The sequence below is a fragment of the Hypanus sabinus genome, chromosome 17 (genome assembly GCF_030144855.1).
Source record: "Hypanus sabinus isolate sHypSab1 chromosome 17, sHypSab1.hap1, whole genome shotgun sequence".
NCBI classification, from domain to species: Eukaryota; Metazoa; Chordata; class Chondrichthyes; order Myliobatiformes; family Dasyatidae; genus Hypanus; species Hypanus sabinus.
In genome coordinates this window covers 84,739,226-84,759,244 of record NC_082722.1, presented here as the reverse complement: position 1 = coordinate 84,759,244, position 20,019 = coordinate 84,739,226, and the positions used below count along the sequence as shown (strand labels likewise).

General features: G+C 44.3%; 1 protein-coding gene across 1 annotated transcript in view; it reads right to left on the bottom strand.

Moving 5' to 3' along the window:
* Window positions 1-13,325: 13,325 nt before the first annotated feature.
* The window catches only part of acsf3 (acyl-CoA synthetase family member 3), a 120,872-nt gene continuing 114,178 nt past the window's right edge, over window positions 13,326-20,019 (bottom strand). Inside the window, exons 8-9 of the mRNA XM_059993385.1 lie at window positions 14,325-14,436; window positions 13,326-13,787 (exon numbers count right to left, since the gene is read on the bottom strand). Coding sequence (XP_059849368.1) covers window positions 13,658-13,787; window positions 14,325-14,436 — 242 coding nt within the window. The 3' untranslated portion in view covers window positions 13,326-13,657. The remainder of the gene's footprint in view (window positions 13,788-14,324; window positions 14,437-20,019) is intronic.

The window sequence follows — 20,019 nt, the reverse complement described above, 5'->3', positions numbered from 1 at the left end:
ACTGGCCACTCTGTTTGTCGCTTCTGTACTTTTATTTACTCCTCTCTGCACTGCTCCCACTGCTGAGAGGGCCGCTGGATAGCCGTTCAACCTTGGAATTACTTTCCTGAACTTTCTTTGAACCCTCTCCAGTCTCAGCACATCCTTACTAAGACAAGGGCCCAAAACTGCTCACAATACTCCAAGTGAGGCCTCACCAGTGCTTTCTAAAGTATCAACATTGCACCCTTGCCACACTCACACAAAATGCTGCAGGAACTCAGCAGGCCAAGCAGCTTCTGTGGAAAAGAGTACAGTCAATGCTTCAGGGTGAGGCACTTCAGCAGGACTGGAGAACAAAGAGTTAAAAGGTGGAGGGAGCAGATGGAGAAACTCAGGGTAATAGGAAAAACCGGGAGGGGAAGAGCTGGGAAGTTGATTGATCAAAGAGATACAGGGATGGAGAAGGACAGTCTGATAGAAGAGGACAGAATGCCATGGAAGAAAGAAAAGGGGGAAGGAGCTCTAGGGGGAGGTGATGGGTAGGCAAGGAGAGAGGGAAAAGGGGATGGGGAATGGTGAAGGAGGGTGGGTGGGGCAGTCATTACCAGAAGTCCAAAAAATCAATCTTCCTGCCATCAGGTTGGAGGCTACCCAGATGCAATATAAGGTGCTGTTCCTCCAACTTGAGTGTGGCCTCATCACGACAGTGGAGGAGGCCATGGATAGACATATTGGAATGGGAATGGGAATGGGAAGTGGGATTAAAATGGGTGGTCACTGAGAGATCCGGCTTTTTCTGGCGGATGGAGCGTAGGTACTTTGCGAAGCAGTCTCTCAATCTAAGTTGGGTCTCACAGATATACAGCAGGCCACACCAGGATCACTGGACACAGCAGATGACTCCAAAAGACTCATAGGTGAAGTGTTGCCTCACCTGGAAGAACTGCTTGGGGTCCAGAATGGTAGTGAGGGAGGAGGTGTAGGGGCAAGTGTAGCAGTTGTTCTGCTTGCAAGGAAAAGGGCCAGGAGGGAGATTAGTGTGAGGGATGAATGCGATCCCTACAGAAAGCAGAAGGTGGGGTAAGGGAAAGATGTGCTTGGTGGTGGGATCCCATTGGAGGTGGTGGAAGTTGCGGAGGATTATATGCTGGACATGGAGGCTGGTGCGGCGGTAGGTGAGGACCAGAGGTACCCTGTCCTTGTAGCAGATTCACAGATGGAGAGAGGAGCCGGTCGAGGTGTGAGGACTGCCCATTGCCTCCCTCTCATGCTTCTCCCCCCCTTTTCTTTTTTCCATGGCCTTCTGTCCTCTTCTATCAAACCCCTCTTTCTCAGCCCTGAATCGCTTTCACCAATCAACTTCCCAGATCTTTACTTCACCCCTCCCCCTCCCGGTTTCACCTATTACCTTGTGTTTGTCCCTCTTCATTCCTCATCTTTTTTTCTCCAGTCCTGCTGAAGGGTCTCGCCTGAAGAGTTCCTCCAGCATTTTGTGTGTGTTGCTTGTATTTTCAGCATCTGCAGATATTCTCTTGTTTGTGATAACATTACGTCCTTGCTTTTATATTCTAGTCCTCTTGAAATGAATGCTAATATTGCATTTTCCTTTCTCACCACAGACTCAACCAGCAAATTAACCTTTAGGGAATCCTGCACAAGGATTCCCAAGACCCTTTGCGTCTCAGTTTTTTTTGTATTTTCTCTCCTTCTAGAAAATAATGAACCCTTTTATTTCTTCTACCAAGGTGCATGACCATGCACTTCCTGACACTGTACTCCATCTGTCACTACTTTGCCCATTCTCCTAATCTAAGTCCTTCTGTAGCCTCTGTACTTCCTTTAAACTGCCTGCCCCTCCACTTACCTTTGTATTGTCTGCAAACTTTGCAACAAAGCCATCAATTCTGCATGAAAGGATGTGCTAGCATTAGAGATGGTCGAGAGAAGGTTCATAAGAATGATTATGGGAATGAAAGGATCAACACACAAGGAACATTTAATGGCTCTGGGCCTGTACTCACTGGGGGAATCTTATCTAAACCTATTAAATATTGAAAGGCCTAGATAGAGTGGATGCGGAGAGGATGTTTTCTATAGTGGGTGAGTCTAGAACCAGAGTAAACAGCCTTAGAATAGAAGGATGTCCTTTAGAACAGAGATAAGGAGGAATTTCTTCAGCCAGAGGGTGGTGAATTGGTGGAATTCATTGCCACAGATGGCTACAGATACCAAGTAATTAAGTGAATTTAAAGTGGTGGTTGATAGGCTCCTGATCAGTAAGTGTCAAAGGTGTCAAAGTGTTAAAGTGTCAAAGGAAGAAAGCAGGAGGATGGGGTCGAGAGAGATAATAAATCAGCCATGATGAAATGGCAGAGCAAGCTCAATAGGCTAAACGGCCCAATTCTGCTTCTATGTCTTATGGTCTAAATCTACATCTCAACTACAGATATGTAGGGAGCTGGGTCTGCAATGTACTCACCTAGGTTCAACAGTTTCTAGTTCTGCGGGTTGACATTATTCGCACAGGAAACTTGTGATGAGGTGTGACTGCGGAAATACTGTAAAGCACTGAATCAGAATCAAGTTTAATATTACTGGCACTTGTCATGAAATTTATTGTTTTGTGGCAGTAGTACATTGCAATACATATTTTAAAAAAACTATAAATTATAATTATATAATTTAAATTAAATAAGCTGTGTAAAAAAAAGAACAAAAGAGAAACAAAATGTGAGGTAGTGTACATGGGTTGATTGTCCATTCAGAAATCTGATGGCCGAGGGGAAGAAGCTGTTCCAGAAACATCAGCGTTTGTCTTCAGGCTGCTGTACCTCCTTCCCCGATGGTAGCAATGAGAAGTGAGCATGTCCTGGATAAAGGGCCCCTAATGACGGATGCCTCCTTTTTGAAGAATCACCTTTTGAAGATGATGCAGCCATTTCACACTGGTCTTTCTGCTGTAGACTTGCTAGTTACTGTCTTGTAGACTCATCATTTAGCATCTTAAGAGTCACAGAATTAGCTATAGGACAAGAAAGGAATGGAGGGTTATGGGCTGAGTACAGGTAGGTGGGACTAGGTGAGAGAAGTGTTTGGCATGGACTAGAAGAGCTGAGATAGCCTGTTTCTATGCTGTAATTGTTATATGGTTATATATATGTTATATGGTTATAGCAAGAACACAATCCTTTAGCCCAACTCACCCAAGCTGTCTCTTTAAGACAGACCCATTTGCTTGTATTTTGCCTTTATCACTCTAAACCTCTCCTGTCCATGAAGTTTAAATGTTGCTACTGTACCTGGCCCTCAGCTTCCTCTGTCTACCCATTCTCTGTGTGAGAAGATTGCCCCTCGGTTATTGATCCCGCAACCTACCCGAGTCGTATGGTGCTGTACAGATGAACGCTGCACCAGTTGCCTCCGTCTCTCGTAGCTGTGGGCGAGTGCCTGGGTTGCAGCAAAGTTCTCTCTGGTCCACTCTGCAATGTTGTCTGCCCACTTCTTTCTGTCTGTCCCTTTGTCTTTTCCCCTGCCCCATTCCCTGAAGACTGTTCTTTCAGAGTCTAATTAATCTTGTTATGTGGCCTTACCATCCCAGATTCTTCTTTACTGTGAACGGTACACATTTATAGTGTCTCATGTGCTGGGTGATGGTTCTTCGTACTTGTTTGATATCTGGTCTGTATAGGTGATGCACCATCAATAACTCACACTGAGACGTAAGGCGAGATATCGGCTTTTATTGACTGGAAGAAGGAACCAGGAGTGAGTGTCCATCATACTATGACCTGGAGACTGAGGCCGAGCGTCAGGCCTCAGATCGCCTTTATACAGGGGCCTGTGGGAGGAGCCACAGGAGCAGTCAGCAGGGGCGTGTCCAGACAGGCACATAGTTCATCACAATAGGAGATGCTAAGGAGCCATCTGAAGCATGTCATTTCTACTGCCTAGATCTTCTAATGCAGTTCTGCTGTCAAAGTCCATGACTTGCATGCCTACAAGAAGATGGAGAGCACAGGTGCATGCAGGAGTTTCAACTTGGATCTGAGAGCGATGTTATTGTCTCTCCAGATTGGTTTTAGTTTAGCCAGCACTACTGTTATTTGCGCTGTCCTTGCAAGGGCTTCAGGCTTTGACTCTTCTTGGTTGATGATGGCGCCAAGATACTTAAACCATTTGATAGTTTTTTGCCCCCTCAGATTCCTTTTAAATCTTATTATTCTCACCTTATGTTCTCTAGTTTTAGACTCCTCTCCCTGGGGAAAAGACTATATCCACCATGATCGTGTAAACCTTTCTAAGGTCACCCCTCAGTCTCTTCCGCTCCAGGGACAACACTCCCAGCACGTCCAGCATCTTTTTATAACTCAGGCCCTCCAGCCTAGGCATTCTTTCCAGTTTAATCTCATCCTTATCACGAGACAACCAGAACTGCACATAATATCCCAAGTGTGGTGTCTCTAATGTCTTGGAAAATTGTAACGTGACATCCCAACTCCTGTACTCAGTGTCCCAGCTGAGGAAAGCAAGCTTACCAAACTCCATTTTCACCTTCCTGTATCGCAACTACAGTATATACCTGTACCCCTTGGCCTCTCTGTTCTAGAACACTCTCTGGAGCCCTGCCGTTCACAGTACAAGTCCTGCCCTGATTTAACTGACCAAATTTTAACACCTTTCACTTGTCTGAGGTAAATTCCATCTGCCCTTCTTTGGATCAGTTCACATTCTACCAATTTTGCTCTAATTTACAAATTTACTAATCAAGCTACCTACATTATTAATAACAGATGACACAACAGTGGACCCAGCACCAATTCCTCTGGAACACGACTGGTCACAGGCCTCCAATCTGAAAAACAAACCTCTACTACCTCTGCCTGGCTCCTTCCACCAAGACAGTTTTGCATCCAATTGCTTAGCTTCCTGTGGATTCTGCACGATCTCACTTTCTGACCAGCTAACCATGATAAAGTCTGTGTGGACATCACCGTCCTCCATCAATCATTTTGGGTCACTTTGAAAAAACTAAGATTCATAAGGTCTGTTCTCCCATGGACAACACCTTGATAAGTTCCTTAATGAGTCCTTGTCTTTCCAAAACTCCCATTCCTCAGAATTCTCTCCAGTAGCTTTACCACCTCTGATATTAGGTTTCTAGACTTGTTAGTTGGCATTGTGACTTTCGTGTAGATGACAGTGCCTACAAAAAGTATTCCCCTGGAGAAAGTTTTCATTTTTTATTGTTTTACAAAATTGAATCACAGTGGATTTAATTTGTCTCTTTTCACACTGATCAACAGGAAAAGACACTTTAGTGTCAAAGTGAAAACAGAACTCGACAAAGTGATCTAAATTAATTACGAATATAAAACACAAAATAATTGATTGCACAAGTATTCACCACCCCCCCCCCTTTAATATGGACACACCAAATTATCACCGAAGTCACATAATTAGTTAAATGGAGATCTGTTTTTGGAGACCTGTGTGCAGTCAAGGTGTTTCAATTGATTGTAGAAAAATACACCTGTATCTGAACTGCTGGTGAGTCAGTATCCTGGCAAAAATCATGGTAGCGTTCTGGCGGCCCAATAAGTGGCATGCTGAACGGTTTCCACCTGAAATGTCAACTGTACTTTTTTCCAGAGATGATGCTTGCCCTGCTGAGTTCCTCCAGCACTTTTTGTGTCCCTTAGAGTACAGTTAAGTCAATCATCAAGAAATGGAAAGAATACGGCACAGCTGTAAATCTGCCTAGAACAGGCTGTCCTCAAAAACTGAGTGCCCGTGCAAGAAGTACCTGACAAAGCAGAGTTCTTTGAGGAAGTAAAAAGCAGGGTGGACCAAGGAGAGGCAGTGGATGTCATTTACTTGGATTTTCAGAAGGCATTTGATAAGGTGCCACACATGAGGCTGCTAAACAAAATAAAATCCTATGGCACTACAGAAAAGATACTGGCATGGATAGAGGAATGTCTGACAGGCAGGAGGCAGCAAGTGGGAATAAAAGGGGCCTTTTCTGGTTGGCTGCTGGTGACTAGTGGTGTTCCTTAGGGATCAGTATTGGGATCACTACTTTTACATTGTTTGTCAATGATTTAGTTAGTGGAATTGATGGCTTTATGACGAAGTTTGCAGATGATACGAAGACAGGTGGAGGGGTGGGTAGTGCTGAGGAAGCAATGCGATTGCAGCAGGACTTAGACAAATTGAAAGAATGGGCAAAAAAGTGGCAGATGGAATAAAGTGTTGGGAAATGCATTTTGGTGAAAGGAACAAGACTATTATCTAAATGGGAAGAGGGTTCAAACATCAGGGTTGCAGAGGGACTCCCAGAAGATTAATTTACAGGTTGAGTTAGTGTAAAGAAGGCAAATGCAATGTTGGCGTTTATTTCAAGGGAAATAGAACACTAAAGCAAGGAGATAATGTGGAGCTTTTATAAGACACTAGCCAGACGACGCTTGGTGCATTGTCAACATATCTCATATGTCCCATATCTCAGAAAGGATGTGTTGTCATTGGAGGGAGTCCAAAGGAGGTTCATGAGGATGATTCCGGGAGTGAAAGGGTTAACATACAAGGAGCATTTGGCAGCTTTGGTCCTGTACTCACCGGAATTTAGAAGAATGTAGCAGGATCTTATTGAAACCTACTGAATGTTGAAAGGCCTAGATAGGGTGGATGTGGATAAGATGTTTCCTATGGTGGGGGTATACTGAACTAGAGGGGAGACTTTTTTAGCCAGAGTGTAGGGAATCTATGGAATGCTCTGCCACAGACCATGGGATGGCCATCCATGGGTATGTTAATATGGATAAATGTGAGGTTATCCACTTTGGTTGCAAGAACAGGAAAACAGATTATTATCTGAATGGTGGCCGATTAGGAAAAGGGGAGGTGCAACAAGACCTGGGTGTCATTGTACACCAGTCATTGAAGGTGGGCATGCAGGTACAGCAGGCGGTGAAAAAGGCAAATGGTATGTTGGCATTCATAGCAAAAGGATTTGAGTACAGGAGCAGGGAGGTTCTACTGCAGTTGTACAAGGCCTTGGTGAGACCGCACTTAAGAGTATTGTGTGCAGTTTTGGTCCCCTAATCTGAGGAAAGAAATTCTTGCCATAGAGGGAGTACAAAGAAGGTTCACCAGATTGGACTTTCATACGAAGAAAGACTGGATCGACTAGGCATATACTCACTGGAATTCAGAAAATTGAGGGGGGATCTTATTGAAACGTATAAAATTCTAAAGGGATTAGACAGGCTAGACGCAGGAAGATTGTTTTCGATGTTGGGGAAGTCCAGAACGAGGGGTCACAGTTTAAGGATAAAGGGGAAGTCTTTTAGGACCGAGATAAGGAAAAACTTCTTCACACAGAGAGTGGTGAATCTGTGGAATTCTCTGCCACAGGAAACAGTTGAGGCCAGTTCATTGGCTATATTTAAGAGGAAGTTAGATCTGGCCCTTGTGGCTAAAGGGATCAGGGGGTATGGAGAGAAAGCAGGTACAGGTTTCTGAGTTGGATGATCAGCCATGATTATACTGAATGGCGGTGCAGGCTCAAAGGGCTGAATGGCCTACTCCTGCACCTATTTTCTATGTTTCTATATATTTAAGGTGGAAGTTTGATTGTTTCCTGATAGGTCAGGACATCAAAGTATATAATGAGAAGGCAGGTGTATGGGGTTGATTGGAATCCAGGATCAGCCATGATGGAATGGTGAAGACTCGATGGGCTGAATGGCCTAATTCTGCTCCCTTGCACTTATGGTCTTCTGAAGGGTCTAACATATGAGGAATGTTTGGCAGTTTTGGGGCTGTACTCACTGGAATTTAGAAGAATGCGGGGGATCTCATTGAAACCTACCAAATGTTGAAAAGACTAGATAAGGTGGATGTGGAGAGGATGTTTCCTTTGGAGGTATCCAGATCTAGAGGGCACAGCCTGAAAATTGAAGTGCAACCTTTTAGAACATAGCAGAGAGTAGTTTAACTGTGGAATGCTCTGCCATAGACTGTCATGGAGACCACTTAAAGTGGAAGTTGATCGTTTCCTAATTGGTCAAGGCATCAAAGGATATGACCAGAAGGCAGGTGTATGGGGTTGAGTGGGATCCAGGATCAGCCATGATGGAAAGGTAGAGCAGACTTGACTGGCTGAATGGCCTAATTCTGCTGAGATGGGAGAGACTGTGCATACAACAACTGTTGCCCGGGTGCTTCGCCAGTCGCAGTTTTATGGGAGAGTGGCAAAGAGAAAGCCACTATTGAAAAAAAACACATGAAATCTCGGCTAGTTTGCCAGAAGGCAAGTGGGAGACTCTGAAGTCAGCTGGAAGAAGATTCTTGGTCTGTTGAAACCAAAATTGAGCTTTTTGGCCATCAGACTAAACATTATGTTTGGCATAAGCCAAGCACTACACATCATCAAAAACACACCATCCCTACCGTGAAGCATGGTGGTGGCTGCATCATGCTGTGGGGATGCTTCACTGCAGCAGGCCCTGGAAGGCTTGTGAAGGGAGAGGGTAAAATGAATGTTGCAAGAGGCAGGGAAGTCCTGGAGGAAAACCTGATGAAGTCTGCAAGAGAATTGTGACTTGGGAGATTTGTTTTCCAGCAAGACAATGACACCAAGCTTAAAGCCAAAGCTACATAGGAATGGCTTAAAAGCAAAGTTAATGTCCTGGAATGGGCAAGTCAGAGTTCAGACCTCAATCCAACTGAGAATTTGGGGCTGGACTTTAAAAAGGCTCATCCTCATGCAATCTGATAGAGACCTAGTCACACAGACTCAAGGGTGTAGTAACTGCTGCCAAAGATGCATCTACTAAATACTGACCTGAAGGGAGTGAATACTTAAACAATGAATAATTTTGTGTTTTATATTTGTAATTAATTTAGATGATTTTGTACAGATCTGTTTTCACTTTGACACGAAAGAGTATTTTTCTTCTGAGCAGTGTCAAAAAAAGCCAAAATCCACTGTGATTCAATGTTGTAAAACATGGAAATTTTCAAGGGGGTGAATACTTTTTATCGCACTGTATAAATTTGTGAACATATAGCAGAGGTAATTTTCTGTGGGCAGCCAAAGTTGAGGCTGGTGTTGCACAGTGTCTCCCAAGTGATGTCAAACAGTTGAGAGTCACACATCATGGAGTCAGGCCCCTCAGTCCAACTGGTCTACGCTGACCAAGATGCCCCCTCCAAGTTAGACCCATTTGGTCATCGAGTTATAGAAAAGTAAGGCACAGAAACAGACCCTTCAACCCATCTATTCTGTGCTGACCCATTTAAACAGCCTATTCCATGGAAGGTACATAACATTCTAAAGCTTTCTTATCCATGCAGCTGTCCAGCTGTCTATGGGACATGCACTCTTCTTGTTACTACGACCAGGGAGCAGACACAGGAGGTCGAAGGCTCATACTCAATGATTCAGGAATCACTTCCTTTCCTCTGCCATCAGATTACTGAGTAGTCTATGAACTCACGAAGACTATCAAATTGTTCCTTTTCTTTTGCACTATAGATTTATTTATGTAATTTATCAATATTTATCTTTTTGCTGCTACATAACAAATTTCACATTTTATCTGTACCCATCTCAACCACTTCCTCTGGCAGCCCATTCCACATGGATACCACCCTTTGTATAAAGAGTTGCCCCTCAAGATTTTCTAATTTTCTTACTCTCACCTTGAACCTATGCCCGTTTGATCTTGACTTCCCAACAATTTTTATTTTTTTACTTTTATTTAGAGGTACAGCAGAGTATCAATACCATAAGGCTGATCAACACCTCCACCCACTAACCCAGCCCTCCACACCCCCAATCACTTTATCATTTCATCTCAGAGTCACCTTATGTACAGACACTCCTGTGCCCAGTGTCACTTTATGGACATACAATCAACCTACGGATTTACATCTATTGTGTTTTTTATACTGCCTCAGAGCTGGAGTAACAATCATTTCACTTTATTTAACACTTGTGCACTGGAATTGATAATAAACAATCTTCAATCTAGAACAAACCCTTCCAACCCAGTGAGCTCACACGGCCCAGTTACACCCATGTGGTCACGAAGAGAACGTACCAACTCCTTACAGATAGCAGAATTGAACCCAGGTCTCGGGCATTTGTAATAACATCACAGTAACTGCTACACTACCATGCCGCCCATTCTGGGGAGAAACAGACATTGTGCATTCATCCTATCTGGCCCCCTTATGCTTTCATACAGCAAAAGATCAAAGGAGCAGAATTAGGCCATTCAGCACATCGAGTCTTTTCCATCATTCAATGATGGCTGATTTATTATTCCTCTCAACCCCACTCTCCTGTCTTCTCCCCATAACCTGTGACGCCCTGTCTAATCAAGACCAATTTGCCTCCGCTATCAACCTACAAGTTATCCTTTCAGGAAACCTGCACAGGAACTTCTGACAGGATCTGGTAGAGAGAAGGATTTCTCAGCCTGTCACCAGTCAGTGTCAGTTACACTCTTCAACCTCTATCCCATTACTGTGCAGCAAAAGTAGAGGGCGAGGACCCTCCCTTCCTCCTACCTCTGTCCTGTCAGGCTGGACTGCTTGTATGTGGCCCATCAGTTCCTGTACCTGGAGATGCCATGAATGCAGCTATCCACAGGACAGGACTGGACATGTCTGACTGTGGTAACTACAGAGGGGTCTCCTCACTATCTGTTCTCACCAGAATCCCTCCCACTAACCCAACAGCTCCCCCTTGAATTGCAGTGTGGGTTCCATCTGCCTGGAATTACAGTGAACGTGCACTTCACCGCATAGCCAGAGCGACAAGCAGGGAGTTACAGCAGACTTTGTGGGTGCTCACCATCCATCTCACTGAAGTGGGCACACGAATGGCAAATGGAGATTAATTCAAGTAAGTATGAGGTATTGCAATTTGGAAAGTCAAACCCAGGCAGGACTTTCACAGCAAATAATGGGACCCTGGGGAATGTTGGAGAACGGAGGTACCTTGGAGTACAAGTGTATGGTTCCCTGAAAGTGGTGGTAAGGTGGTAAGGATGGCTTTTGGCACAATGGTTTTCAATTGGTCTGGGCAATGAGTATGGAAGTCCGGAGTCATGGTGTGATCATACAGGACACTGTGGAGGCTGCACTTGGGAGTATTGTTTTCACTTTTGGTCACTCTGCTGAAGGAAATATGTTACACAACTGGAAAGAATGCATTAAAGATTTACAAGGACATCACCAAGACTTGAAGGACTGAGGCACAGAGGAAGGTTGGACTTTATTCCTCATAGTGTAGGAGACTGAGAGGTGATCTTCTAGAGATGTTTTCTCAGAAATATAAAAAGAGGGGTGAGAGTGGATATCAGACCCCTGGAAAATTACCCTGGAGAGGTACTAATGGAGGACAAAGAAATGATGGATAAGCTTATCAAGTATTTTGCATCAGTCTTCACTGTGGAAGACATGGGCAGAATGCCAGAAATGCGAGTGTGTCAAGAGGCAGAAATGAGTGTAGCTGCTATTACTAAGGAAAAGGTGCTTGGGAAGATGAAAGGTTTGAAGGTAGATAAATCACCTGGACCAGATGGACTACATCCTAGGGTTCTGAAAGAGGTAGCTGAAGAGAATGTGGAGGCATTAGTAATGATCTTTCAAGTATCACTAGATTCTGGAAAAGTTCCAGAGGATTGGAAAAGTGTGGACTCAGTCGGTGGTGAGGAAGACAAAAGCAAAGTTAGCCTTCATTTCAAGAGGACTAGACTCCAAAAGCAAGGATGTAATCCTAAGACTTTATAAGGCATTAGACAGATTGCATGAAGTATTGTGAGCATTTTTGGGCCTTTTATCCAAGAAGTGAAAGTATCATTTGATGATTCTGGGCCTGTACTTGCTGGAATTTAGAAGAGTGAATGGGGATCTAATTGAAACCTATCAAATATTGAAAAACCTAGATAGAGTGGATATGGAGAGGATATTTCCTATAGTAGAGGAGTCTAGGACCAGAGGGTACAGCTTCAGAAAAGAGGTATGTCCATTTAGAACAGAGAAGAGACGGAACTTCTTTAGCCAGAGGGCGGTAAATCTGTTGACTTCATTGGCGCAGATGGCTGTGGAGGACAAGTCGTTGGATGTATTTAAAGTGGAGGTCCATAGGTTGTTGATTAGTAAGGGTGCCAAAGGTTACAGGAAGAAGGCAGGAGAATGGGGTTGACAGGGAAAATATACTCAGTGGCAATTTTATTCAGTACTGGAGTAGAACCCAGTATGGTCTTCTGCTGATGTTGCCTGCTCACTTCAAGGTTTGACCTTCTGTGCATTCAGAGATGCTCTTCTGCACACCACTGTAGTAACGAGTTACTGTCGCCTTCCTGTCAGCTTGAACCAGTCTGGCCATTCTCCTCAGACCTTTCTCCTAAACTTGGTGTTTTTGCCCACAGAACTGGATTTTTTTAGTTTTACACACAATTCTCTGTAAACTCTAGACTCAGTGTGAAAATTCAAGCAGATCAGCAGTTTCTGAGATACTCAAACCACCTCATCTGGCTCCAACAACCATTCCACAATCAATCACTTAAATCACATTTCTTCCCTAATCCGATGTTTGGTCTAAACAACAACTGAACCTCTTAACCATGTATTTATGCACTGAGTTGCTGCCATGTGATTGGCTGATTAGATATTTGCATTAATGAACAGGTGTACCTTAGAAAGTGGTCACTGATTGTAAATCAGCTAAGATAGAATGGTAGGGTAGACTTGATGTGCCAAATGGTCGAATTCTACTCCTATGTCTTAGGGTCTTATGGTCTAAAGACTCTCAAGGAGCATGACACCATCCAGGACGAAGGAACCCCCTCAATCACCCCACTGAACACTCCCTGCCTCCATCATAACGTGCAAAGTGGGTTTGTAGGGATGGTTTTAGGCAAAGTGTAGGTAAAGTAGGGGTCAAGTTCGAGATCAAGGGTGGGGATGAGGGGGAGTTAGAGATCAGAGGTAGGAGCTGGTGATCAGATCCCAGCTCAGAACACACCGCAGTCGAAGGCCAGCAGTTACTGTGCATGGACATGGCCTGGCAAACGCTGTGGATGAAAAAGACCCGTGGTCAATGATTGAGATTAGTGGGCCCCATGGTCAGAATTGGTGGTTCCCATGATGCCTGACCTGCAGGTTACTGAACCATGGTGGCAGGTGGATTGGGTTTGACGAACACTGACACAATGGGCCAAATGGTCTCCTCCTGTGTTGTAAAATCCCCATGGTTCCGTGATTAAAAGGCAACAGTGAGAGTGCAGTTATGAAAATAACGGTGAAAGATCACAGTGGACAAATGAAATTTCAGATACTTCCTTTACTGACAAATGTCTCATCCCCATCCTTGGAATATAATCAGCCCTGGAACATGGAATCCAATGCCACTTCCTGCGCCACAGAGTAGCTAACACTACCTCCTCTAGCACACACAGGCTGAGAAGGGCAGACACAGGCGAACATAATCAGGCATGGATGGGCACACATGGTCAGATACAGGCAGTCCGATCACTCGTCCACTTCCAGGAAATAACCTCTAGCCCTGACACTGGTCGGTTCAGTATAACACGAATCTGTGCCGTCTGCACGCTGTGGGAACAGGAGCGAAGGGTCCATGCTGTGCCAGTTGATTCTATTGACCCCCAGAAGGGGGGAAGAACTGCTTCAGCAGCTCCTTCTTGTTCACCTTGCCCATGTGGTTGCGAGGAATCTGCTCCACAAGGATCAGCTCCGAAGGGATGCTGTAAGAGGCCATGTGGTCCCTGCAACAACAGTACAGTCAGCGCCCAGGCCCAATCCCACACCACACCGCCGGAACCAGCACCAGAGCTACACTGAACCCCACGTAAAACCAGTTCATCACTCACCAACCTGAATCCACGTAACACTGACCCTCAGTAACACAGGCTCATCATGACACCATCCTGGTCCTGTGTAAGATCAACCCCGTGCAATGCAGGCTCATTATGACACCATTTTGGTCCTGTGTAACACTAACCTCGAGTAACACCAACCCCATGTAACACAGGCTCATTATGATACCATCCTGGTCCTGTGTAACACTAATCCCGAGTAACACAGGCCCATCATAACATGAGCTCTCCATACAATGTGTCCAAACACTGCTCAGGCAATACTCCACAGCCGACAGCCCCACACACACATCTCTGCCTTCCTTCCCCACACACACACATTCCGGTCACTGGGGAAATTGTCCATAGTGGACAGGGGCCTGGTGTCCACTGAAAGCCCACCCCGAGTCATTAGAAAACCCTGTAACCCCTAACCCTTGGCCTTACCGGGCCCATTCTCGCAACTCCTTCAGGGAGAGGACACAACCCTGGTGTAACTGGACAACAGACACCACCTTCTGCCCCCATGTCAGGTCAGAGGCACCAATGACTGCCACATCTGCAAAAGAGAAGAGTGGAAGTGAGCTTCTCTTTACAGGATCATCATTCCTGTCTGAACAGAGAATAAAACAGCACAGTAACAGGCCTTAGGCCTAACCCATCCATGCCAGCCTTTAGGACCTACCAGCCCCAGACCTCAGCTACGTTCAAAAGGTTAAGGCAAATATTCAGTTGCATAAAATGGTGTACGTTGTTGAAAGGCTGGTCAGCATTTTAAGGAGAATCCTAGCGATTCATGCAAAGGTGAAATTAAGTGTTAGGACTTGGGATTCACTCTAGTGCAGGTGTTCCCAAAGTGGGGTCCACAGATCCCTTGCTGAATAGTATTGGTCCCTGGCATTGAACTCCTGCTCATTCCATGATTGGCTTGTATTTGTGGTTAGGATTTTGGGGCTTCTTTTAATGTGCAGAGCAGGTTGGCATGAACTAGATGGGCCAAAGGTTCTGCAGCTGTGATGTAGTACTCGTAACTGTGTCAGTATGATAGAATCCTCTGCACCAGGAACATAGCTCTCTCTATCCCTTCCATCCATGGACCAAACAAAACTTCTCTTACATATAGCAATCGAACCAGCATCCACCACTTCCGCTGGCAGCTCATTTCACAATCTCATCACCCTCTGAGTGAAGAGATTTTCCCTCATTTTCCCCTTAAACAATTCACTTTACACCCTTAACCCATGACCTCTAGTTGTAGTCTCACCCAACCTCAGTGGAAAAAATCTGCTAGCATTTACCCTGTCTATACCCCTCATAATTTTGTATACCTCTAACAAATCTTGCCTCATTTTTCCATGCTCCAGGAAATAAAGTCCTAACCTATTCAAACTTTCCCTATAACTCAGGTCCTCCAGTCGCACCATGGTAATGTAGCGGTTAGCGCAATGCTAATACAGCTCGGGGCATCAGAGTTTGGAATTCTATCCCAGTGTCCTCCCCGTAGAATGTGTCAATTTCCTCTGGGTGTTCTAGTTTCCTCCTACAGTCCAAAGATGTACCAGATAGGATAATTGGTCATTGCAAATTGTTCCGTGATTAGGTTCGGGTTAAACCAGGGTTGTTGGGGGTTGCTAGGAGGTGCACCTCAAAGGGCCGGGAGGATCTATTCCGAAAATTTCTCTGCATCTTATTGTTAACTTTCTGATTGTATGTGACCAGAACTGCAGATAATACTCCAACTTCAGCTTCACCAACATCTTATACAACTTCAACAGCACATCCCATCTCCTGTACTCCTGTACCCACGACCCATTCCCATTCTGATATGTCTCTCCATGGCCTCCTCTATTGTCAAAATGAATCCAAACTCAGGTTGGAGGAACAACACCTTATATACCGGCTGGGTAGCCTCCAACCTGATGGCATGAACATTGAATTCTCTAACTTCCGTTGATGCCCCTCCTCCCCTTCTTACCCCATCCCTGACATATTTAATTGTTTGCCTGTTCTCCATCTCCCTCTGGTGCTCCCCCCACTTCCTTTCTCCTGAGGCCTCCCGTCCCATGATCCTTTCTCTTCTCCAACTCCTTATCACCTTTGCCAATCACCTTTCCAGCTCAGCTTCATCCCACCCCCTCTGGTCTTCTCCTATCATTTTGCATTTCCCCTTCCCCCCTCTACTTTCAAATCTCTTACTAGCTTTCCTTTCGGTTAGTCCTGATGAAGGGTCTCGGCCCGAAACGTCGACAGCGCTTCTCCCTATAGATGCTGCCTGGCCTGCTGTGTTCCACCAGCATTTGTGTGTGTTGTTGTTTCCTGTACTCAATACTTTGATTTATGAAGGCCAATGTGCCAAAAGCACTCTTTATGACTCTATCTACCTGTAACACTTCTTTCAATGCATTATGGACCTGTATTCCCAGATCCTTTTGTTCTACTGCACTCCTCAGTGACCTAGCATTCACTGTATAAGATAATTGGTAGGTCAAATATGATGGCAGAATATAGCATTAATGGTAAGACTCTTGGCAGTGTGGAGTATCAGAAAGATCTTGGGGTCCAAGTCCATAGGACACTCAAAGCTGCTGCGCAGATTGACTGTGGTTAAGAAGGCATACGGTGCATTAGCCTACATCAATCATGGGATTGAGTTTAAGAGCCAAAAAGAAATGTTGCAACTATATAGGACCCTGGTCAGACCCCACTTGGAGTACTGTGCTCAGTTCTGGTCGCCTCATTGTAGGAAGGATGTGGAAACCATAGAAAGTGTGCAGAGGAGATTTACAAGGATGTTGCCTGGATTGGGGAGCATGCCTTATGAGAATAGGTTGAGTGAACTCAGCCTTTTCTCCTTGGAATGACAGAGGATGAGAGGTGACCTGATAGAGGTGTATAAGATGATGAGAGGCATTGAAGGTGTGGATAGTCAGAGGCTTTTTCCCAGGGCTGAAATGGCTAGCATGAGAGGGCATAGCTTTAAGGTGCCTAGAAGTAGGTACAGAGGAGATATCGGGGGTAAGTTTTTTTTTACTCAGAGAGTGATGAGTGCATGGAATGGGCTGCTGGCGACTGTGGTGGAGGCGGATACGATAGGGTCTTTTAAGAGAGTCCTGATTAGGTACATGGAGCTTAGAAAGATAGGGGGCTATGGGTAACCCTAGGTAATTTCTAAAGTAAGTACATGTTCAGTACAGTATTGTGGGCTGAAGGTTTTTCTGTGTTTCTACCTTGGTTGGTCCCACCAAAGAGTACTTGGCTGCATTAAATTCTATCTGCCATTTTTCCCAGCTAGTCTACAGATCCCACTGCAAGCCATGAGAGCCTTCTTCACTGCCCACCGCAGCCCCAGTCTCGGTGTTACCAGAATCAGGTTTATCACTGGCATGTGGCATGAAATTTGTTAACTTAGCAGTAGCAGTTCAATGCAATACATAATCTAGCAGAGAGAAAAAAATAATAATACATAAAATTAAAAAATAATAAACAAATAAACCAATTACATATATTGAATAGATTTTTAGAAAGTGCAAAAACAGAAATACTGTATATTAAAAAAAAGTGAGGTCGTGTCCAAAGATTCAATGTCCATTTAGGAATTGGATGGAAAAGGGGAAGAAGCTGTTCCTGAATCGCTGAGTGTGTTCCTTTAGGCTTCTGTATCTCCTACCTGATGGTAACAGTGACAACAGGGCTGCCCTGGGTGCTGGAGGTCTGTAATAATGGATGCTGCCTTTCTGAGACTCCACTCCTTGTGGATGTCCTGGGTATTTTGTAAGCTAGTACCCAAGATGGAGCCAACTAAATTTACAATCCTCTACAGCTTCTTTCAGTCCTGTGCAGTAGCCGTCTCCCCCCCCCCCCCCCCCAATATCAGACAGTGATGCATTCTGTCAGAATGCTCTCCATGGTACAACTATAGAAGTTTTTTGAATGGTGGAAGGAGTGTGTGGTGTCATTCCCATCAGGATACCCAGCACCTGACCTGGTAAATTGATTTATTATTGTCACATGAACCAGGTACAGTGAAAAGCCGTCCAATTAGACAACGGCGCATTCATGTCAAATAAAAGAGAAAATACAGTGCAGGTAATCAACGAGGTAGATTGTGAGGTGAAGAGTCCATCTCATTGTACTAGAGGACTATTTAATTGTGACGGCAATACCAATAGAAGGAGTTGAGGACCACTCTTGTTGAAGATGTTAGGGTTACAGCTAACAGTTAGCTTTCCAATTTAGGGCTATTAGTTAGCTTTTAGGATTAGGACTTGTGAGCAATGTTCCCTCTAATTTTTAGTAGTCAGTGTGGACAAAAATCTTATGTTGTGCAAATTTTTTCCAGTGACAGAAGTATGTGTGCACTGTATGCACCCTTGGCATAATTTATGTAGGTTTACAAAATATTTGACATAAAACTACACAGAATAACAACAAAATAATGTACATATTTAAGTCACTCAGTTATTTTTTCTCTCTCCTGCCTTTGGCATTTACCCATTCTTTGTAAACTCTATCTAGACTAATAGAACTTACATCCAATTGATAGCTTTTGATTCTCATTAACATATCCAAATGACATTCACCTAAATGGTTTCTCAGCTTGTTCTGAGTTCATTAGGCTAAAACCTCTCTCACAGTCCGCACTAGATGTAAGAAATGTTCCCCTAATGTCCATCAACTGTGCAAGGTCGTAAAACTGTTCATTTTGAAGTACAAATTTGAAGTACAAATGCCACCATTTGAGCAAAGTTTGTAATCAATTTGGATTTAATTTTTTCTTGCACAGAAAATTTGAAATCATTAAACTGCCTAACTATTACAGTATTTTCAGCTGGAAAATCATGATATTTTACACATTTTAGACTTTGATCTCCTCTGGGTTTGATTGTTTTCGCTCTTGCTCATCTGCACTCAGCCGTAATGTGTGTAGCACTCCTGTAACGGATAATGATGGGTCCTGTTGCCTGAGCTTTTGTACATTATTTTAGGTAACTAACCTTTTGTGTGCACATTTATTTCCTTTGTGCGCTGGTTGAAAAATGTGTGCGCGTGCACATGTGCACAGCTTAGAGGGAACATAGCTTGTGACTATTATTATTCAGGGTTGTTTTAGGGAAGATTTTTAATATATATATAAATAAATTAATAAAAGTTTCTCTTATTCACAAACAGTACGGTTTAAGTGTGTTGGTGAGTGGCCAAGTGGTTAAAGTGTTGGTCTAGTGATCTGAAGGTCACTAGTTCGAGCCTCAGCTAAGGCAGCGTGTTGTGTCCTTGAGCAAGGCACTTAACCACACATTGCTCTGCGACAACACCAGTGCCAAGCTGTATCGGCCCTTGCCCTTCCCTTGGACAACATTGGTGGCGTGGAGAGGGGAGACCCCCAGCAAGTGCAACTGCCGATCTCCCATACAACCCTGCCCAAGCCTGTGCCCTGGAAGTTTTCCAAGGCGCAAATCTATGGTCTCTCGAGATGAACGGATGCCTATATACAATCGGCCCTCCTTATCTGCGAGGGATTGGTTCCGGGACCCCTCGCAGATACCAACAAATGCAGATGCTCAAGTCCCTTATTCAACCTGTCTCAATGTGGTCTCAATGTAGGACCCAGCCGAATTCCAGACCTTATTTAACTTGTCTCAGTGCGGTGGATATTAGGACCCGGCGGCAGAGCTCTGAATCCACAGTGTTTCTGTTCACGAATTACGATTGAAAATAAAGTGGAAATAATAAAGCAATTGGAAAGAGGTGAAATGCCATCGGGCATTGTAAAAGCGTTAGGCTCCGTTGGTCAATGATCCGAACAATTTTAAAAGATAAAGTGAGAAAGGCTCTGCCCCGATGAAATCTACAATTATTACTAAGCAATGCAGTGGTTTAATTATTGGGTTTTGGGGTTTTGATCCTCCACATCAACCTGGCACGGTGGAGAGCACGCTCGGGAGAGATCTGTCACTGGATTGAACTCGGGAAATCCGTTCCCGAGCCCAGCACTGAAACACATGTTCTTAAGCGTTTTATATGATAGAAAGGTAAAATATATACTATATACTAAGACAAACATTTGACTAACTGACGCTAAATAATACTGGATGTACCTGTTCCGACTTACTCAGTAAGAGAACTTCCAATTTTTTTTGCTCCC